General features: G+C 45.7%; 1 protein-coding gene across 4 annotated transcripts in view; it reads left to right on the top strand.

Annotated features, from left to right (window-relative positions):
* Positions 1–22844, top strand: part of cdc42bpab (CDC42 binding protein kinase alpha (DMPK-like) b) — a 127632-nt gene extending 104788 nt beyond the window's left edge. For 3 of the 4 annotated variants that reach the window (XM_056294069.1, XM_056294071.1, XM_056294068.1), the window contains 17 exons: positions 1180–1263; positions 1974–2079; positions 2518–2654; positions 3321–3460; positions 3632–3713; positions 4378–4597; positions 5114–5176; positions 5702–5955; positions 6448–6572; positions 7018–7232; positions 8012–8109; positions 8430–8514; positions 9484–9607; positions 12233–12350; positions 13034–13151; positions 14520–14677; positions 20099–22844. In XM_056294069.1, coding sequence (XP_056150044.1) covers positions 1180–1263; positions 1974–2079; positions 2518–2654; positions 3321–3460; positions 3632–3713; positions 4378–4597; positions 5114–5176; positions 5702–5955; positions 6448–6572; positions 7018–7232; positions 8012–8109; positions 8430–8514; positions 9484–9607; positions 12233–12350; positions 13034–13151; positions 14520–14677; positions 20099–20230 — 2259 coding nt within the window. In that variant the 3' untranslated portion in view covers positions 20231–22844. The remainder of the gene's footprint in view (positions 1–1179; positions 1264–1973; positions 2080–2517; positions 2655–3320; positions 3461–3631; positions 3714–4377; positions 4598–5113; positions 5177–5701; positions 5956–6447; positions 6573–7017; positions 7233–8011; positions 8110–8429; positions 8515–9483; positions 9608–12232; positions 12351–13033; positions 13152–14519; positions 14678–20098) is intronic. The other variant, XM_056294070.1, reaches the window with a different exon arrangement.

Genomic DNA, 22844 nt, shown 5'->3' with positions numbered 1-22844 from the left:
GTTTTATTTTCATGACAGTAGTTGAACTTTTTTTCCGAGAATATGGGAAACGGCACGGTGGCGCAGTGGTTAGCATGGTCCCCTCACAGCAAGAAGGTCCTGGGTTCGAGCCTGGGGTCATCCAACCTTGGGGGTCGTCCCGGATTGTCCTCTGTGTGGAGTTTGCATGTTCTCCCCGTGTCTGCGTGGGTTTCCTCCAGGTGCTCCCGTTTCCTCCCACAGTCCAAAGACATGTAGGTCAGGTGAATCGGCCATACTAAATTGTCCCTAGGTGTGTGTGTGTGTGTGCGCGCGCGCGCTCGTGCGTGCGTGCATGCATGTGTGTCAGCCCTGTGATGGCCTGGCGGCCTGTCCAGGATGTTTCCCTGCCTGCCGCCCAATGACTGCTGGGATAGGCTCCAGCGACCCTGAGAGCAGGATAAGCGGTTTGGATAATGGACGGATGGGAAAAATACAAACCAAGTACTCTTCGTCAGTCCTTTCAGATGAGCACCCACAATCTATTTCCTTACATTGGGGTCTGTTCAGACAGTGGTGTTAAAATGAGTGGTGGTAGAAAGGCAAACTTTTCAGTCATCCATGCCATCATTGAGATGGTTGGACTACAAAATTATTTCTTTATTTTTTAAATATTCTGAGTTCCTGTCCCATGATGCTTAAAAAAAAGTTCCCATCTATACGATTTGAGAAACTCGTCTCTCCACAGATATCTAAATGATGGTTGCGATTATGGCAGATTCTTTATGGAGTGTGCCTCCAACTCTACACAGTCAAAGGAAATGCTGTATTTGCAAGGAAAGTGTGTTTGAAGTCTGTGGTCGTCCACCTTTTATTTGTGATTTGCAAGTGATATACCTATTTTAAAATCTTTTTGATAAGATATTGTTAGCTGTGAGTGAAAATCCTTGCAAATCGCTTTCATGAAACATCACCGGGTCAACGGTGATGAATCGTCAGTGGTCTAATAAGGGACGAGTATAAGAAGACATTTCAACCTCTGACCTCACTCTGAAAGTCTTTTGGCCCATCTCATGCTTTGGGGGAAGCTTTGTTCTGGGTGGCTTGTTAACCGCTGGGTTTTTGTAACTAATAGATTTGTCAAAGGGACAACACACAAGTCTGTGTATATACACAGCGTCTGTGTTGCTCGATGCTGATTTTGTGGCTTGTGTCATGCAGTTGATAGACCATCCTCCTCGTACGGTGCAGACCCCAACCATGCGCTCAGGAGGATATGGCAGTATCGGACGCTCCTCACCTAAGGTAAGATGGTTGTCTGTCTAGTCGTTTGTCCGTCTTTTTTTGTTTTTTTTTTTACCCCCCCCCCCCTTTCTATCTGGCCAATTACCCCACTCTTCCGAGCCGTCCCGGTCGCTGCTCCACCCCCTCTGCCGATCCAGGGAGGTCTGCGGACTACCACATGCCTCCTCCGATACGTGTGGAGTCGCCATCCGCTTCTTTTCACATGGCAGTGAGGAGTTTCGCCAGGGGGACGTAGCGCATGGGAGGATCACGCTATTCCCCTCAGTTCCCCCTCCCCTGACCAGAGGAGGCGCTAGTGCAGCGGCCAGGACACATTCCCACATCCGGCTTCCCACCTGCAGACATAGCTAATTCTGTCTGTAGGTACGCCCGACCAAGCTGGAGGTAACACGGGGATTAGAACCGGCAATCCCCGTGTTGGTAGGCAATGGAATTGGACCACTACGCTACCCGGGCGCCCCCTTCGGTCTGTCTGTCTGTCTGTCCGTCCATCTGTGTATTGAGCTTCATTTAGGAACAACCCAGCCATTTTTAAAGAAGCAATTCTATTGTAAATTGTAAATCAAGTATGATTGCTTTGCTTTATAGAGAGCCGAACTCATTTTGTTGAGGTCTTTATGTCAGGTCTATGCTTGTATATTTACCATTTGCTTCTTTCTGTCTTGTCTCTCTCTCTCTGTCTGTCTCTCTGTCTCTCATTCCCTCTCCAGCCAAAAGCCCACCAGTTTGTGGTGAAGTCCTTCAACACTCCCACTAAGTGTAACCAGTGCACTTCCCTGATGGTGGGACTCATACGCCAGGGCTGCACCTGCGAAGGTAAGGAGAGGAGGAGGACATTCAGCAGGGGGAGGGAGAGCAACGGAAGGAAGACCAGATCGAAATTAAGAGGGAATATAGTTGATAGAAGGTAGCTGATCTTTTTCAAGTCTGCTTGCGTAAAGGTTTGAGTGAGTTCCAATTCCTAAACTATAACTAGATATCTGGATTTTGTGCAATGCAATTTTTTTTTTTATATGTTAGACTAAACCTCACTAGAAATCAGTATGATTTCCAACACTTAATGTGTTTAACCTGTAGTTATTCCTTTCTTTAACATTGCATTTTAATCTGTACGTTTATTAATAGGTCACACAACTGTCGAGTCACACACTGAATCACTTGAAAGGCCCAATACTAGTTTCCATTTTAAACATACATTTGGAAATACTTGACATGTTAAATCTTTATTTTATCTTCATATCTGCAATTCTCCAGTGTGTAACTTCTCCTGCCATGTGACATGTGCGGACAAGGCGCCAGCGGTGTGTCCTGTGCCCCAGGACCAGACCAAGGGTCCGCTAGGTATTGACCCCCAGAGGGGCATTGGTACCGCCTACGAGGGGCATGTTAGGGTAAGTGAGACTGATCATGGTCAGTGATGAAATAATCAAATTCTTTTTTTCCCTGAAGTTCATTGCAGAAGTTTGTTGACCTCAAGTCTAGCCCTGGAATCTTAATCATGTCTGGTATGCTAATCATATAGAATGATGCACCCATGTTTGCCTATTATCATTTTGACCCAGCTTGAATGACCTTCATCCCACAGTCATTCAAAGATAACATTATGCTCGTCATTTGGTGGACATGTCAATGGAAGGCATCTTTTTATACCATGAGGGCATACATTTTTAGCATGGGAACATTGTATTCCCTCTGGGAGCAGGACCCCTATCTCTGGCAGTGTTGGTGGCATGCTATATCCATTGAACTAATACGTCTCCATCACATGGGTCTCGCTATAACCATGTCCACAATTTGAAAAAAGCAAACATTTTATGATACATCTACAGTTACAAAATGAATGATGCCAGAAACTTACTGGTACTAGTGAAAGCATAATGATTAAGGTGATCCTAATTTTTCTTCAAATGGTAAATAGCTTCTTGGAGCTTTCACTTCATTTGACAGCATGCTTATAACGTTTAATATGCATTGAGAAGCCCTTCAGCGTTGTTCACATTATATGACACATTATTGCGAGTCTATGTGTCATTAAATTGTGTCTGTATTTGCTTCAGGTGCCCAAACCGACAGGAGTGAAGAAAGGGTGGCAGAGAGCCATGGCCGTGGTGTGTGACTTTAAACTGTTCCTTTATGAACTGGGAGAAGGAAAGGCCACACAGCCCAGCGTAGTGGTCAGCCAAGTCATAGACATGAGGTGAGAAAACTACAACCTAAATGATTTTTAACCAGAACTGATAATGTTTTGTAACACAGTTAAAATTCCTTTATGATTTAGCAGACCCTTTGTTCTAAGGTAGTTAATATTATACTTTATATAGAGATGCACTCCTTGATGTCTGACCATTGGCCTCATTCTGTCATACAGGGATGAGGAGTTTTCAGTCAGCTCTGTCTTGGCCTCTGATGTCATCCATGCCAGCCGAAAGGACATCCCCTGCATATTCAGAGTAAGTTCTCTTAGAATGATTTACCACTGTCAGCCCGACAGTTTGTTAACCAAACAATCTGATTGGTCAAAGATGTATTCATTTATATAGAGAATACATACTTTATTGAGCCCTGTGATGGCCTGGTGGCCTGTCCAGGGTGTCTCCTCGCCTGCCGCCCAATGACTGCTGGGATAGGCTCCAGCATCCCTGCGGCCCTGAGAGCAGGATAAGCAGTTCGGATAATGAATGGATGGATACTTTATTGTTTGCAAGGCCAGTTATTGCATTTACCAGGGAGCTAATTGATAGCATTCTGTATGTATACCTCTTAAAAGCAACTTTTCAGACAGTATGCGTGCATAGGTGACTGCAGTGTAAACGCCATAATACCTTTCAGGTCTACACTTTGTATCTTCCTATTGAGAATGTAGAACCCCGGCAATAAAAACCAAGAGGGTGGATGATAATTATGCCTTTCATGTTTCTTATGTATATTTAAGTTAGGTTATTTTGACAATGGTTTCTTTACAACTTAGTCAAGAATCACTTCATTCTCCAGTCACAAATAATTTAAAGATATCAGTCTGGGTTTGTGGGGGTGCAGAGACCCACCAACACCCAACAGTAGGAGCAATATTACCCAGCAATATTACCCCTTTGACCTTTTGCCCTTCCTTCCCAGGTGACGGCGTCCCAGCTGTCGCCCTCCAGCAGCCACAAGCCCTCCATCCTGATTCTGGCTGACAGCGACCAGGAGAGGAACAAGTGGGTGGGCTTGCTCAATGAGCTCCACCGCATCCTCAAGAAGAACAAGCTGAAGGAGCGCTTTGTGTACGTCCCCAAGGAGGCCTACGACAGCACGCTGCCGCTCATTAAGACCACGCAGTCCGCCACCATCATAGGTGGGTGATGGAATGTCCCAGTAAAAACCATGCACACATGCACACTATGTGCTTGTAATCCATTTTACAAAAGTGTGTGTTCTTCAACTATTTTGAGTGTATAAAAAAAAAGAATGAACTAACATCTACTAGTATTTCACTTTACAAATATTAGTTGTTTTTATTGCCGTATTTGCTAAAGTGCCCACATTTAGATTGTTCAAATATATATATATATATATATGATTAACTTTATTTTGAATTGATGAATACTGTTAATTTGTTGACCACAAACAGGGATCTGAGGTAACTCATGTTGTATATGGTCTCAATATTATGGGGAGCTTCATGGCTTCCTGCAGAATTCATGGAAAAGTAATTGCATCCTGAGAAACCCTTCAGGGATGGCAGCTGAGCTTTACTATGTTATGAAAATAGAAACTGGGCGGATTGGAACATCTTCAGTCCAGAATGTCCTTTTATGTCCTCTGTCTGGCACTGAAAAAAGCATCTCACGCTCCTTCCCTTTGGTTGCAGATCATGAGCGTGTCGCCCTGGGCAATGAGGAAGGCCTTTATGTCATCCATGTTACCAAAGATGGTAAGACCATCTTGAAAGCTCTTTTTTTTTTTTTTTTTTTTACTTCTCCCCTGTCCTTGTTAATGTCTTTTCTGCACACTGAGCGACAAGTAGACGATGAGTAGACGAGTAATTGACTTTTCCCTTGCCTTTTACCCCCATCCTGTTTTCTGTTTGACAACTCTATCCCTCTTTTCTCTCCTCCCTCACTTTTTCTCCTCACCTCCTGTACCCTATGTCTCTCTCTTTGCCTGCAACCCCCCCTCATCCCCAACCACCTTCATTTCCTCCATCCTTCATTTTAACCCTTTCTCTTCTGTGGGTGCTTCTCCTTCCACACTCATGTTTTGACCCATCGTACCTCGTTAATACTTCTCTCTCTCTCTCTCTCTCTCTCTCTCTCTCTCTCTCTCTCTCTCTCTCTCTCTTTCTCTCTCTCGCTCGCTCTCTGGCTTTCCTTACCCCCTCCATCATGGCGTCATCCCTCTTGCTCCTAACTCTCTCCTCACCGTCTCTTCTTTCCCTGTCTTCCGTCCGCCCACACAGAGATCATCCGGGTGGGTGACAACAAGAAGGTGCACCACATCGACCTGATCCCCCAGGAGCAGCTGCTGGCGGTCATCTCCGGAAGAAACCGCCATGTCCGCCTCTTTCCCACACAAGCCCTAGATGGCCGCGAGACCGATTCCTACAAGCTGGCCGAGACCAAGGGCTGCCAGGCCATCGTCTCAGGCCCCGTCCGCAACGGCTCGCTCACCTGCCTTTGTGTGGCCATGAAGAGACAGATAATCTTCTATGAGGTGAGACATCGGGGTTAAAACCAGATGACGGCTGGTTTGGTGTGAGGACAAGAATAGAATGGAGATTTGGTTCAGTGATTTTAAAGACAGAAAGATGAAAAAAGGCATTATTTGCTTTGATTATAGACCAGAACCATAAGGCCATTAGCAATTGTCACTCCTCTCATGTATCTGTTTATATATGAACAGCATGGTGATGATGTAGATGTAATGTAGCAATTTAATGAACTTGATGCAAGACATGACTTACCTTCTTTCTTTTTTCTTAATTTTTTAAATGATAGACACTGCATCATCCATATTAATTGTCTCCTATATGTTCTGTTTGTTGCATTATAATGTATATTATAGTACATAATATACTATATATATAATATACATATAGTATATTATAGGATAGTACATAAGCCTGTTCCTTGCTGCTGACAAGAAAAACTTTCCCCTTGGAAAATATGTATTATCCTCCTCCTGTTCTCTTCTTCCCTGCCCCAGGTTAACAAGAGCAAGACACGCCACCGTCGGCTGCGGGAACTACAGGCCCCGGGGCCCGTCCAGTGGATGGGCCTGCTGAGTGAGCGCCTCTATGTAGGCTACCAGGCCGGCTTTACACGCTACAGGTAACGCCACGGCTGTTTGCATCAGTTCTGAAGACTGTAGTCTGTCTGTGTTAAGGTTATGTTTTTTTGTGTTTACACTGATTATATGATGTATACAGTAAGTTTTTCTTTTATCCATGACAGAAAGATAAAAATAGAAGATAAAATATGATGATCTTTTTCATGTCACCACTTGACATTTTTATGACTGTTCATATGGATTGAATATATTAATACCCATCATTTGTATACAAATTTATATACAAAAATTTGTATACTATACAAATTAATACAAAATCCCTATAGGGATAAAGTGAATCTTAGCTCTTTATTAAAAAATCTTTCCCATTACTTCCTGAAAACAAGAAAACTGACTCTTATTTGAACTCTAGCAATAAACAACAAAAAATCTCATTCTATATAATAAATCCTAATACTGGTTCACGTTTACGATTTCCCTCCACAGTGTCCATGGAGACATGTCCCCCGTCAGCCTGCTCCACCCGGAGGACCACACCCTGGCCTTTATTGCCCAGCAGACCCTGGAAGCCCTCTGTGCCGTGGAAATCTCCAGCAAGGAGCTGCTGCTGTGTTTCAGTTCCATAGGGGTGTATGTGGACTCACAAGGCCGCCGGTCGCGGCAGCAAGAGCTGATGTGGCCAGCCATACCCAACGCAGCCTGTGAGTTTAGTGCATTTCGGCTCTCACCCTTAAACCCCCCCCCCGCCACTGTGTGTCTAATTTAAGTTTAGTCAGCTGAGCCTATTACACCTAAAATGTATACCCCTATACTGAAGCCTGGATTGCACAAGTTGTCCCATGAACACTAGTTTATTTGATTATAGGCTATAACTTTTTTATATTGGTACAATAAACTGGATTTGACAGAATATGTTAACAAATGAGCAGTATTTGTTGAGATGTGGCTGTGAACAACTATTGTAAAAAAGGGCCAAATCTCTTTCATGAGGGATGTTTGTCAGATGTAGTTCTGCAGTTTGTTCTCATCACAGAAATGCAATATGCTGCCACGGTGGTACATTTTATTATCTTATAACAGATTATTGCATTTAAATGTTGTTCTTTTTGCTAGTGAAAGATCACAAGCAGATCAGTAAAATATCATAGTGTCAAATTTTATAGTTTACATTAAAAAAACAAAAGATTAGACATTTGCCTCTTACGCATAACCGTGAATAAGCACATCATATGTATTGTATCTGACTCTTCTTATTCCTTGTTATTATATAGTCTTTTATGGCATTTGTAGCCCTATTTTTGGTTTTTTTATTGACTTTTATTGTTTTTATGTGCCACTGTGTTTCTTATTGTTCTTTCTTCTTTTTTTTGTCGTCATGTCTCCTCTTGTCTTTATTGTGCCTTACTGTAAGCTGAATTTCTCCCCGTGGGACGATAAATGACTAAACTGAACTGAACTGATGTTATGCTCTTTTCTCCAGGCTACAATGCCCCCTACCTGTCAGTCTACAGTGAGAATGCCGTGGATGTGTTCGACGTCAACACCATGGAGTGGATCCAGACCATTCCTCTGAAGAAGGTTGGTCCTGCTGGCTGATGTTTACATGCCGAAGGTGGTTGGCAAATGTCATTTTTATTAGAGCCTCAGTACAACTGTAGGAAACTTGTCACGAAGTGTGTGAGGCTGTCTCTTCCCTCAGACCCGAGGAGCTTAACAAGGGCTATCTAGCTGCCGCACTGTTGCCGTGGTAACCTCACTCATTCTCTGAAAGTGTTGATGCCTCAGATTTGTGTTATGAAGAATGTGGTACTGTCAAATCAATGGATTAATGTTGCGCTGTAGTATGTGTTCAATCATTGCCAAGTGGCTGCTACTGACTGTTAACTTCTGACCTTTAGGTGCGACCTCTCAATGTCGATGGCTCTCTGAATCTGCTGGGGCTGGAGACTGTTCGACTCATCTACTTTAGAAACAAAATGGCCGGTGGGTATCCAAAAAGTGTGATGCGTGGTGCCCTGGGGGCTCGGGTTGGGACTCATGCTCGTCTACCACTTACTCACATCACTGTGGGCTCTGTTTTCTACATGTGGCTCATAGTCTTAGTCACATGTTACGCTCTCTCCGCCATCCTTTTTAAAATCAGTCTTCAAGTCCGCGGTGGCGTAGCGGTCTAAGCATCGGCTTGGTGTCGATGCAGTTGCCCACTGGGGACTGGGGTTCGCGCCCCGGTCTCGTCAGATCCGACTATGGCCGGACTCGATGAAGCAGCAATCATTGGCAACGCTGTCTTCGGGAGGGGGGCGGAGTCGGCTTGTGTTCGTCATGTGAATGCGTCTCTGTGTGTGTCGGAAAAACAGTGGTTCGGCTTGGATTCGCCTTGTCACGAAAGTGGGGAGGCACTTTCCTTCGAGACTGCCGGCCGGAGAGATGCAGTTGGCGAACGCATGCAATACGAGGGTGGGTGTTTGAATTAAAATAGGGATCAATTGGCCACTAAATTGGGAGAAAAAAGGGAAAAATCAGAAATAAATTTAAAAAAAATAAATAAAATCAGTCTTCAAGGCTCAGCGTTTTCGGTTTTTACCGATTTTCACTGAAAAATACACAGATTTTTTAAAAGGAGCAGATCGATTTAAAATGATTTTCACCTAGATTTTATGTTTCCACGGATCCAAAAGTTGTTCCTGTTCATGTGAGGTTATGTAACAGTGTCCTCTTGTGGCAAAATTCGGCATGCTGGATGGCTTTGAAAAATAAAAACCAAAAACGCTGAGCCTTGCAAGTCTTAACCTGGGTCTGTTGCTGCCAAAGACAAATTGCAGTTTTTAACAGACCTGCGTCTGTAAATTCAACAGATGAACGGTTTTCCCCCCAGAAACCCATTTAATAGAATGATGTCATTAATGTTTTATGGCTGGCCATGTAAAATGTTATGTTGCGGTGATCTTCCAGAAGGTGATGAGCTGGTCGTCCCGGAGACGTCAGACAACAGCAGAAAGCAGATGGTCCGCAGCATGAACAACAAGAGACGCTTCTCCTTCAGGGTGCCTGAAGAAGAGAGGCTTCAGCAGAGAAGGTAGTTTACCTACCACACCAGTTTTTGTCCTCCGTTAGAAAAAGGGCACACTAGATAATGACGGGTGATTTGCAGGTGGGTTTCAGCCATTTTCAGGTGACCAACCTACTGAACCCTGAATTGTTCCTCACCAGTCTGTCTGAAGGATTCACTTTTCACTGCTGTTGCCATTATGTAATCCAGTGTGGCCGGGTCTTAGCAAGCTACCCCACTTTTTTCTGTGCTTGGCGTTGTTTCCTCCGTTTGTTTTGATATGAGAGGTTTTATAGAGCTTTATACATGAATTTCTTGATTACATAAGCTAGTCTTTTTTTTTCCCCCACCCTTTTTCTCCCCAATTGTGTCTGGTCAATTACCCCACTCTTCCGAGCTGTCCCGGTTGCTGCTCCATCTCCTCTGCCGATCCAGGGAGGGCTGCAGACTACCACATGCCTCCTCTGATACATGTGGAGTCGCCAGCTGCTTCTTTTCACCTGACAGTAAGGAGTTTCACCAGGGGGTGTAGCGTGTGAGAGGATCACGCTATTCCCCCCCAGTTCCCCCTCCCCCCTGAACAGGCGCCCTGACCGACCAGCGGAGGCGCTAGCAGAGATGAGGACACCTACCCACATCCGGCTTCCCACCCGCAGACACGGCCAGTTGTGTCTGTAGGGGTGCCTGACCAAACCGGAGGTAACACGGGAATTCGAACCGCTGATCCCCGTGTTGGTAGGCAACGGAATTGACTGCTACACTACCCGGACGCCCCTACACAAGCTAGTCTTTAGTGTCTTTTTTTTCTTTCTTTCATTTAATTTTGCTTTTGTGTATGTAAGGGTAACATTTTGGCTCCTATTTTTTTACTCCCCACAAGTAAGTTGAACGCTTTACAAGCTTAGTGAGTAAACATTTGCTCCTTGGCCAAACACTTACTCACAAGCCCAGAGATCAAGGAGGCTAAAGCTGCATCAGCAGGGGAGTCAATGTTATTTGTATAGCTCAATATCACAAATTACAAATTTGCCTCCGGGGGCTTTACAGCAACACAACATCCTGTCCTTAGAACCTGGCATCAGATAAGGAACAACTCCAAAAAAATAAAAATAAAAAATAGGAAGAAACCTCGGGGAGCGCAACAGAGGAGGGATCTCTCTCCCAAGACGGACAACGTGCAATGGATGTTGTGTTTACACAATTTACACAATACAACATTGAAAGAGGATAGCAGAATTATAATGGAATTATAAAATATATGAAGAATATGATGAGGAGGATGCCAAGCGATGAATGTCCAAATGCCACCAAAACAGCCCAGGACCCGAGCCACATGACCACCATCACCATGTAGACCAAAAAAAAGGGAAGGGTTTGATACGTTTCACTTATATACCACCTTTCCAGAACTCAAGGATGCTTTTACAGAGAGTGCTTTTGCTGTAGAGCAAAACCAGAAGGGGGGAAGAGCAGCAAAATAACCAGGCATTAGGGCGCAAAAAGCCAAAAAACTTTACGACAATTAAGCAGTTTAATGGCGAGTTAAAACAACATAGATGACAGAATAGCAGGACTAAGAGAAGCTAAAAAAAAGTGAGCTTTTCATCTTTGGATTAAAACAGGTGTTGGTGGCTGTCCTCAGGGAGTCGAGTAGATTGTTCCACAGTAAAGAAATCACCACTTTGGGGGTGTTCGGGTAGCATGGCGGTCTATTCCATTGCCTACCAACATGGGGATCTCGGTTCAAATCCCTGTGTTGCCTCTGGCTTGGTCGGGCGTCCCTACAGACACAATTGGCCGTGTCTGCAGGTGGGAAGCCGGATGTGGATATGTGTCCTGGTTGCTGCACTAGCGCCTCCTCTGGTCAGTTGGGGCACCTGTTCGGGGGGTAGGGGGAACTGGGGGGAATCACGTGTTCCTCCCACATGCTGCGTCCCCTCGGCAAAACCCCTCACTGTCAGGTGAAAAGAAACGGCTGATGACTCCACATGTATCAGAGGAGGCATGTGGTAGTCTGCAGCCCTCCCCGCATCGGCAGAGGGGGTGGAGCAGAGACCTGGATGGCTCAGAAGAGTGAGGTAACTGGCCAAGTGCAATTTGGGAGGAAAGGAGGGGGGGGGGCAAAAAAATCACTACTCTATAAACTTATCAACAATAAATGCTACAACTCTACTACTGCTGTCTGAGCACAAGCACCCTCCACTACGAGTGCTCAACACACTTCAGCACAACTTTACAACAGGACAGAAGGGTGGGGGGGGGGGTTCAGGATTGCTGACAAAATGAAAAGCAAACCATTCACAACAGTCTTGTGTTCTTGTGCTCTTCATGTGTAGCATAATAGAGAGGAGTTCTAGTCCAGCAGGCAGCTGTAGGCACTTACTGCGGTCACTCGGTCTTACTCCCTTCTGTGCACCGCTGCACTCAGTCTATCCAAGCCAAAGCCAGGGTGCATGCATATACGTGCACTTATGTTCACGTGTTTTAAGTTTATACACGTTTGTTGTGTTCTGCTCCTCTGTGCTGGACTGTCGGAGCCTGTGTAGCCGTGTGTGTGTAGAAAAAGAGAAGTCCTGTTCATGTATTTGTGTCTATTTTCAAGTACGTGTGTGAGTGTGGACACACTAATCTTTCTGTGTGTTGTCATTCCAGAGAGATGCTGCGGGACCCAGAGATGAGGAACAAGCTGATCTCCAACCCCACCAACTTCAACCATGTGGCGCACATGGGACCGGGCGATGGCATTCAGATCCTCAAAGACCTTCCAATGGTAAATGCATGTGTGCGTCTGCACATGCACAGACACACACTCAAAAATGTACAGAAATTCTTCCGAGACCTGGAAAGTAGTAGCCAGGTGCTCACAAACACACACATAAATGCACACATGCAAGCACACACAACACAAGCACGCCCGTACACACACTTTTTAAAACACACCAAAGTTAAATAGTTATTTTGTATAGACATAGCTTTTTGTGCATGAATAGTGTCAGCTCTTCCCTCCCCGTGTCCCACAATGTACGGCATGCACATACTTGAATCCAGAGAGTTGGGGCAATTTCATGTTTGCCACCCATTTTCCAAATTGGCTGTGAATTAGCATGAATTGCATGATAGCACTCACCATGGGGAGATTTGTGCACAACACAATCCTTCTCTAAAACCCATCCCTTATTTTGCATGTCTCTCAAAACTCACATGACCTGTTCCTTCAAGTGTTGCATCCATGTATGCTTATTTCCCTGACGACACCCTGGCTGTTCACACAGCATAGTCCACATTCACACACCATTGTTTGAATGTGTCACATGTGGACTAACTTCCACATATATGTGCGTATTTGTCTGTCTCTGCTCGCTCCTCACTCCTTGTTCCCTGCACTGCACTCTGTTTGGGGTGTGTCTGTCTGTCTGTCTGTGTGTGTCTGTGTCTACCTTGTATCTAAACCAGAACGTCCGTGTTCAGGAGAACCGTGCAGGCTTCAGTGGTTCTGTCAGCATCCCCTCCATCACCAAGAACCGGGCTGAGCCGGGCCGCTCCATGAGTGCCAGCAGTGGGCTTGGCATACGTGAGTAGCAGAATCCCATAAAGGATTTGGTAGTATATTCCAGTTCAAATCGGTTCACTTCATCAAAGGAGGACAATTATTGAAATTATGGTAAAATAACTTTGCCGACTCCAATGGTTAGAAGAGAAAATAAAATGTACTAGCCCATATAGGCTTTTGTCCAACAAGTAGACTGTTTGAATTACCAAAAAAAAAACTTAAAAAAACGAAATTTTGGTGGCTGGTTAGTCATCTTTTAAGGTAAGTGTTTTCTAAAATTGAGAAATGGACCAATTGAACAACCAGAATTTGCTAGCTCTCTATTCTGAAAAATACACCAGTAAATGTCTTGATGCATGCTCAGTTATCCAGGTAAGGAAATCCCAGAAAGTGAAATCAGTTCATCTGGACACAACATTTAGTGGCAAAAACGTTTCATCACTCATGTAAGTGACTTCTTCAGTCTCACCTGACTGCAGGTATCCTCGCCCTTATAAACAATACAGTTGCATAATGACCCAAACCAACGATCGTTTTCATATGCAGATCGCTGTGACCATTGACTAGAGTTACAATGGCCATGTGTACTATTCACAGAGGATTGGGGAATAGTTGCAATCACAGCATTGTAAGATGGGAACAGATGTTGCTTTCAAACCCCAAAACACGCTGCGCCAGAAATTGGTCCACCCCAAGGATCATGTCCCCTGGCACAAACAGAGCAATATAGTGTACGCTGTTGAGTTCTGGGAGGATTGCTGTGACTTGTACATCGGGGAAACCAAACGGATGCTGGCCAAGAGGATGGCACAACATGGAAGAGCTACCTCAGGCTAGGACACCGCAGTCTACACCCATCTAGAGGCCAGTGGCCACTCTTTCAAGGATGGGGATGTGGACATCCTTGATAGGGTGGAATGCGGGTTTGAACAGGGAGTCAAAGAAGACATCTGTGTGGAGAGGAAACGACCATTACTGAACCAGGGGGGGGCTAAGCGTACATCTGTCACCATCGTACAATGCTGTGATTGCAACTATTCACCAGTCCTCTGTGAATAGCATACATGGCCATTGTAACTCTAGTTAATGGTTATGGCAATGACATATGAAACCGATCATTGATTTCAGTCGTTTATAAGGGTGGGGATACCTGCAGTTAGTTGAGACTGAAGAGATGACTTAGATGAGTGATGAAACGTTTTTCCTACTAAATGTTGTGTCCAGATGAACTTGCTCAACTTTCTTGGACACTGGTAAATACCAACATTAGTATACACCGGTAATCAACACAGTATTCAGCATGTCACATGCCATGTTCTGCTTCTTGTTTACTTTCTGGTGACAAATCTCTCTCCCTCTGCCCTTCTACCCCCGCCTCCCTCTCTCCAGGCTCATCCTCCCAGAATGGCAGTGCATTGCGCAGGGAGCTGTCGGGTGGAAGTTACGGGTCCAAGCGCCAGACCATGACCTCTCCTTCTGAGAGCTCCCTGTCCTCCGGAGGGGGCATGGACTGTGGCGACGCTCCCCTCTCCCAGTTCGACAGAGAGGTTGGTGGACTCATCCAAATCCTTCTCCTAGCACCAAGACTCGCATTCAGCTTCACCATGTGGCTGAGTCTAGCAGGAGTTGAATAGTGCGGCTAACGCTGAGATAGTTTAGCAAAATGTCCCTTTCGGTAATTAGAAGGCATGCAGTCTTAGGATGGGGTCTGAAAACCACAACAAAACCTCATCATTGTACTGATTTTGGAGTGGAAGTGTGCTTTCTGCCAAGCCTTGCTGAGGCTTGAGCTCAACTTCTAAACTGTGAGATGAATTAGAGCAAATCCAATTAGACCTCTTGCTCCCTTGCAACGTTACAGATTTGAGCACAAATTGGGCAGTCTGCTTTTCCTTCTGAAAGCAGTAATGCAAGTTTTCACAGCCGTCCCAACAACCTGTTCCTATTTCCCTTACGGCACAGGACATTGGTCCCATGCTGCATCAGTTTAGAATCTATACATTGCATTGAATTTTTTTTTCAATTGAAACGCATCACATTGTTGCCCATAAAGATCCACCCTCCTACCCCACCCGTCACATACGATGCCAGCCTCTTTTCATCTTCATCCCACCCCCCAGCTCTGATCGGTCATTTCCCTGTGACGTCCAGCCTCGGCTTCAGCGCTTTATAGCAAAGGCAGCCACTCTGCTGAGATGCCTGGTCTCCCTCTCCCCCTGCTTAGGAGCTGTTTCCTCCCCAAGTGAGCTCTGTTGGCTGGTTAGGCAAGGTGTTGCCTTATGTCACGCAAGGTTTTCAATACATTGTGTGATATGATGAAATATGATCTCATTTTGTTTCTTCTTGTTTCTTAAATACCTTTTCAAGCGAATTAACCCTAAAATCATAAAGAAAAGAACAACAGCAAATAAAGAAGTACATATTTGGGACGGTGGGGTTTAAACGCAGATCTCATCACAGCCATGTTATTTACATAATGTAATGTAAGATGTGGAAAACCTTATTTTTTCCATTAGGAGAGTGAACTGATCATATTTTTTCCTGAGGGAGAATGTATTTGCTGGAACATGTTGCCTATCCTGTATATGCATTTTAGAGGGTTTTATTTATTTATTTTTTCTTTTACCTGTCAGCTTGAGGAAATAGTGTTCCTTAATTAGAAGTGCTTTATCTCTCTTTAGATTTGATTTTCTATTTTGCTTTCTTGGGAACCCTTACCCCTTTGTAGAGTTGTCGAGGACAAATTCATTGGAGACAGTTAATTTAGATTTTCACTGGGTCTTGTGTCAGTCCCCGTTACTTTCCTGTTACTAGTTATGTTATGTTGCTTCCCAGCCATGATACCCTGAAACAAGTCCCACTGCATCACAGTTTTAGTACTAGGTCAGGTGCTGTGCAAACCTTCCTCTGTTATGATAGCTTTGGTTGTTGTGAGCAGTCTCTAGCCCAGTCCATCCACCCATCCTCAGATGGCCCCTGGAATAACAACTATTCCTCCCGTGGCTCCTCCACCCACCCACCTACCCACCCCATGCCTGGCCACCGAGTGCCCCATTTTGCCCCATGTCTCGCCATCCTCTCCCCTCGCCCAGCTCTGCTCCACCTTGCCCTGACTTGCCCTCCCACCCCAGCATGCTGTCTGTGGGCTGGGCGCTGAGTCTTGACTTTCCTCTGCAGTGGCAGGCAGTCTCGCCATCGGAGAAGACCCCCGATCTGAAAAGGGCTTTAAGGACCTTGCTTAGTAAGATGAAGGTAATGTCAACAGCTGCAATGACCTCGCACCAAACACACAACACCGTGAGCACTGTGTACCTTTGTAGCATTTGCGCACACATATGTGGCACAGATTAGCGTATTTTGGAAATATAGACATGCACACCACCACACACACACACACACACACACGCATCAGAAAAATGCTTAGATTGTCACTGTTTGTCAAGTTTGGCCCTGAATTCACCGTCCGACCCCAGTCTCTGCCCTGCACCATTTCAACCCCAGCATCCGAAGGCTTCTTTCCAGCACGTTTCACTGGCATTGGCCCCGGGGCTTCGGCCTGTGCCACCGTTCTATCCCAGGCCCGGACGGGTTGGCCCAGCCTGTTCCTCTTCATTGCCTTTGACTTGTGTAAAGTTTGTTGGAATGGTGCAATGCTGCTGCTGCTGCTCAGCCATTTTATCAACCCGTACCCACCGCTGCCCGCCCACCCAATCACCGAGCATGTCTGCTTCCATTCTGCCCTCTGGTGGCCAGCCCATGTTTCCAGTCATGGGCTGTTCAGTTCTGAGCACATGTTGGCTACTATGGTAATGGATGTAGCAATAGACAGTTTGCGCTGTTTAAAGGGTGCACAGGATTCTCTCCTAATAAGTTGTGATGTGATCTTGCTGGGTCGCTGTGACGATAATGAATAATTCTCCAGCTTAAAGTGATTGATTTCAAGTGTCCTGGTAGCGTAGCGGTCTATTCCATTGTCTACCAACACGGGAATCACCGGTTCGAATCCCCGTGTTCCCACCCGCCATGTCTGCGGGTGGGAAGCTGGATGTGGGTGTGTCCTGGTTGCCGCACTAGCGCCTCCTCTGGTCGGTTGGGGCGCCTGTTCGGGAGAGAGGGGGAACTGGGGGGAATAGCGTGATCCTCCCATGCGCTACGTCCCCCCGGTGAAACTCCTCACTGTCAGGTGAACAGAAGCAGCTGGCGACTCCACATGTATCGGAGGAGGCATGTGGTAGTCTGCAGCCCTCCCCGGATTGACAGAGGGGGTGGAGCAGCGACCGGGACAGATCGGAAGAGTAGTGGCTGGATGCAATCGGGGAGAAAAGGGGGGTAAATTTTCAACAACAAAAAAAAGTGATTAATTTGAACCACGTGCACTGATGGGGGGGCTTCACAGGACCACCGTCACGTGGTTTAGGGGAGAATCCTGCTGAAGCGAATGCTGTGTGTGTGTGTGTGTGTGTGTGTGTGTGTGTGTGTGTGTGTGTGTGTGTGTGTGTGTGTGTGTGTGTGTGTGTGTGTGTGTGTGTGTGTGTGTGTGTGATTGTTATGTACGCCTAAACTCTCTTTACTGTTGCCATGGTATCCAGGTGGCTCTTTTAGGGCGATGAAGCTGGGCAATTTTCCTCTCCGTTTGGGATGGATTCAAGAACATTGAGTCAAGGTTCAATCTAGGATAAATTTTGATTTATTGAGGAAATCAGTACAGTTGATAAATTCCCCATCTTCATTGACCTAAAATGTTAAATCTCCTTGTGCTAGGTATGTTTGTCTACTTTTGTATGTGTTGTGAGAGACAGGCTACTGGTGTAGCTTTTGAACCTCTGGAGAACCGGAGTCCGGGTCCGACCAGCTTGCACGACAAGCGCCGGGTGTGCCTATGTTATTACTGTAGCTCCGGTCGTCCTTCTCTACTGTGGTCATGGATGATAATAGAAACGGTACAATATGGTGACAGTAGAGGTCAGTGGACTTCAGTGTCTGTGTGTTTTGTCTGTGGGGGCAAATGCATTTGACTGTAATAGAAGTGAGCAGAACCCAGCTGCAGTAGAAACCTCTGATCGTGCCCATCTGCTCCGTGAGCTTTGCAGGAGAACGTTTCTATTGTAAATGGGTTGTTGTGGATTTTCATGTTGTTTCATACTGTTCAACAGGCGCTTAACAAGTTGTAGTGAAAAATTTTGTTTATTCATGATTTCAGTTCTAGTATCAGCCCTTCTGACCCCCCCCCCCCAACAGGGATACAACAAATACTGAACATATGTTCGGTTATTTATATTCGGGGTAATTGTCAAGATATCTATATGTTATGCCTCTATAGGGAAGGTGTCAGCTACCCATAACCAGATGAAGGTGAAATTCAGAAGTCCAGAATGGGTGACAATGCTTTCTGTTTGTGGACAGGTGAATCTTATTGTTGTCCCTAGTTGTAACTCTACTGTTGAGATGTTGTGAACACCATTTATATTTTATTTTCACACTGTCCTGTTCAAACACGGCCACAGATCATGAACCCGGTCCCCTCGTGTGTTTTACTCGTGCGTAGCGCTGCAGTCCACGACCAAGTGCTCCTCTGAACATCATCCCTCAGGCCCAGCATTACTCGGCTACTTGAGTCCAGATTGGAAGAAGAGATGAGACGGGGAACATCGTCGCTGAACTGTAAAAAGATGCCTACATACAGCGCACGAGATAATCACATGAGCCTAAATCGAATACGTTATCGTTGAACTGGAAGAAAGAGACGCATGCAGTACACAGCGTCCACGTGTAGTCCTGTTACCGCTCAGTTTGGTGGACTTCCTCTTGCTTGGAGGTAGATGAATGGAAAGGTATAACATTGCTTTTCAATAAGTTTACCCTTTTAAAGCGGGGAGGACATAGGTTGGAAGAATTCTGGTCAACGACAGTGATCCTGCCTCCCCCCATCTCGCCTTCGTCTCCGTGTGTTTGTTGTCCCCTCTGCTGATGTTTTCTGGTCAATCAAGCTGCTCGGTCGCTGGTGATGTGTAGAGTAGACGGGAACGGACCGATTCACCAGAGTTGTGGTTCAGTCTGATGCTCAGAGTCTGCAGCGCTAGTCAAACTGCGTATCGACGAGTGGCTGAGATTGTTGCGCTCTGCTGAAAGGAAAACACACACACACACACACACACACACAAACTCATACATGTAGGAAGCAAGGGAGGTCCTGGGGACGTGTACTGACATGGGCCTGTTGAACCCCAACTGAGAGCTGCTGGTTGGTGTACAGTTGAAACCGGGAGTTAAGTGGAAATCGCTGGAAATTTGTGAAAACGTTGGGGTTCACTCCATTTATATATTCATGTTATATGTGATAACCCAGGTCAAACAGATTTTCTCCGCCTTTCCGCCGTCTGACCTTTGCACTAAAGGTTCTGTGTTTGAGTTGTGGTTAGGCACAGAGGTCTTGGCTAGCTTAAGGCGTAGTTTGGTTGAGTTTTCTGCTCGCTGTGATGTAGAGAGGGTGATCATACCATGTTGGTATGCACATCAGTGAAAGAGGGTGCTAAGTTAATAGCCCCGTTGGCATGTCCTGTCCTGGTACTCTCAAACCTTCACCAGCTAGTCTAGGTTGCTTACAAAAGGATGTTGCCTGTTAGATGAGCCCGTAGATTTGTGAAATCGTAAACCTGTTGTCCTTTATATGTGGTAGATGCCTCAACCATTGTGTTTGTACAGTAGCGTGTTGTCCGAACTGGCCTTTGGTGTGAATGCTGGCTGCAGAGTATGGTACGAGAACTGTTAGCATCATATCCTGTGTCTGCAGTTAAATGCAAGTGGAAACTAATTCTTGTTTTCCCTCTCATCTTTTTCTGTTCCCTCTCTGTCCTTACCTCACTTCCGTCTGTCTCTTTTTCCATCTCCAACACACCCCATCTCTTTCTCTCTCGCTCTCTCCCTCTCATCACTCCATTCCCTGCTCCTCCTCTTCTTCTCCCTTCCAGGACTCGGACTCCCCTCGCCACTCCACAGCCTCCAACAGCTCCACCTTCAGCAGCCCCCCCAGCCCGGCCTCACCCCACAAGACCAAGTCCCTCTCACTGGAGAGCACAGACCGCATGGGCTGGGACACATGAGCCCCGCCCACCCTACCACTGACTGGCCGACCGACAGCACAGGACTCCAATCCCCATCCTCCATTATGTCCTCCGTGCCCCCCCCCCCAGGGCCCAGCCTATCGTATCTTATCTTAAAAATTTCCTCCCAACTGCCCAGAGAACTGCACCCGCTGTCTACTGGTCCCTCGCGTGAAACCCCCCCAAGTTTACCCACTTTAAAACCCCTTATAAATCCCAGTTAGGCCGCCCAATGTCGTTTTAAGACGGGGCTAAAACGTCCGTATCACCAGAGGGAAAGGGTCTATAGCCTCTTTTACGCGAGAGGGAAACTTAAGGAGAGAAGACGTCTCTTGATACTAAGTGTTTGTAGTGGCGTGTGCGGGGCGGCGTCCATGGGTGAGGGTGAATGTGTTCGTGTGTTTGACAGGCGGTGTGTGCTTGCATTTGAGTGTGTGGGGGTTTATTAGGAAAGGGCATGTGATATAGGAAAATATATATATGATCCATCACCTCAGCAGATTGGCTCTTTTGCTCAGAAACCCGTTTAACCTGCGCGTTTGAGCTTCGAAGACAGACCACAGCAGTCGATGTGCCCCACTGTTCAGTCTCCCGGCGATTCGCCTCGATCAGAGACGATCAAAAGTCCTCAAGACGCAACAAAACAAAAACGTGGATTATTATGGAAAGAAAATTATTTGTACTTGTACATAGGACCCAATGGGTTTTAGGGGACAGTATTTTAATTTATTTATCAATCTTAGACGAGGAAAGGAGGCGCTTCTTGGCCCGGAGCAAAAGGGTGGATTTTGTAATCCAACACTCGCTTACCTCCTTCAGTAGCTTTCTCTTTGGGTGTTAGTTGGCAACAGCTGAAGCCGGGAAAATTTAAAAATGTAACTAAAGAAAAAAAAATCAGAGAAAAAGAAAGCAATGTTTTTTGGTTTTTTTTCTTGTTTTTGTTTTTCGTTTCCATGAAAGTGATAACTAAGTGCAGTGACTTTACAATTTGTTTTACCATCAGCGAAAAGCTATAGGCAGCCTAAATAAGCAACACGGTAGGGGTGTTTTATAAATTTAGATGACCCGTACCAGCTTCCTGTCTGAGAGAACCTCATTAAATGCGCGTAGGAACTGACAGAACATTCTAGACGATGACGTCGTCGCGACTCTTTTTATGCTACTCTCTCCTTATTGGGCCAGTGTGCGTGACATCATCCAACTATCGGGGACCACTTCTCCACGTAGCGTAGACCTTCCCATCGACATCACCACTTTGCTGTACGCCAAACCGACCAATTTGCAAACGCCGATTTCCCATCACAATAATGTACATAGGTTCAAAGTAGAGAGTAATATATGATAAGGAAAAATGCTATAGAGAAAAATACACGGGAGCGAAAAAAAATTCTCGGTTGTTTTAATTCCTTTTTGTTTTTGAGTGATTTTGGGTTGTATTCACACGAAAGCCATTTAAACCACTTTCCAGTTTTTTTTCCTTTTTACGATTGCTTTTAGATTTGTCATTTGTTTTCTATTGTACGTACGAGTGTTATAATTTTATTTTTTTTAATTTTTTTTCATATTCGGTTTGCGTTTGAAGAAGTTCATCAATGGATCGACACTACTGCCCACGACTGTAGAGTGAACACGTGCATCGATCCGACGCAGGAGTCCGATCATGAAATATCCTGTAACACATGTAAACACGTGCTGACACGTAATCTGCGCACGCATGTCGGAAGAGGCGGCGAACGCCTCATCCTCCCACTCCTCTCTCTCTCTCTCTCCTCTCGGTGTTGGACGATCAGCGACTCGGAGCACGGTCCCCCCCCCCTCTTCTCGGCCACGTTTATCAACCAACAACGTGTGGTGTTCCCCCACCCACCCCCGCAAACTCCCTGTGGTACCCCGCATGTAAACAACCGGTGGAACAAATCTTCGGCGAAGATGAGTTTTGAAAGAACCTTGTTGTTAAAAAAAAGAAAAAAGAAAAAAAAGGAAGTACACGAATAATTTCGAACTGAGATGTGACAGGTCCTTATGGTGTCCTGCTGCCTGGCAGCCTTGCTTATTCTGAAGAATGTTGTGACGATGCTGAAGGTGGAGAACGCTTAGAGCCGAATGGGTCGTCGGCTGCAGTGTGCGGGCAGCCCGAGGACAAACCTGACGCAACACTAAAACGAGAATGTAAAGGCTCTGAGAGGGTTCGGCACTTGTTTAACCTCTGTCCGTTGTTTTGACCGGTTGTCGATGTGTGGAAATCCTGTCCCATCAAACAACCTCAGCGCTAATCATTGTGTCTTCTGTAAAGGAAATGGATCGGGTCTCTCAAAAGCGAGGTGTTTTTGGCAGGGTGGTTAAGGCCTCTTTAAACCAGCTGACTGCTTAAAACATGTTTCGGTGGCGCGCATATATATATATATATATATATATATATATATATATATATATATATATATATATATATTGTGGCAGGAATGAGGAAAAACACAGGAGACCAAGGCGAGTTTGATGTTTATTCCTCAACTCCAAAAACCAACTGCAGCAGGAACAACCCTGCACCGGCCAGCCCGGGAACGTAAACCACGCCCCCAGCTCACAGTCCTGCTGGGTGAGAGGCATAGCCCCTAGT

The sequence above is a fragment of the Lampris incognitus genome, chromosome 15 (assembly GCF_029633865.1).
Source record: "Lampris incognitus isolate fLamInc1 chromosome 15, fLamInc1.hap2, whole genome shotgun sequence".
NCBI classification, from domain to species: domain Eukaryota; kingdom Metazoa; phylum Chordata; class Actinopteri; order Lampriformes; family Lampridae; genus Lampris; species Lampris incognitus.
This window is presented reverse-complemented; position numbering and strand designations above follow the sequence as displayed.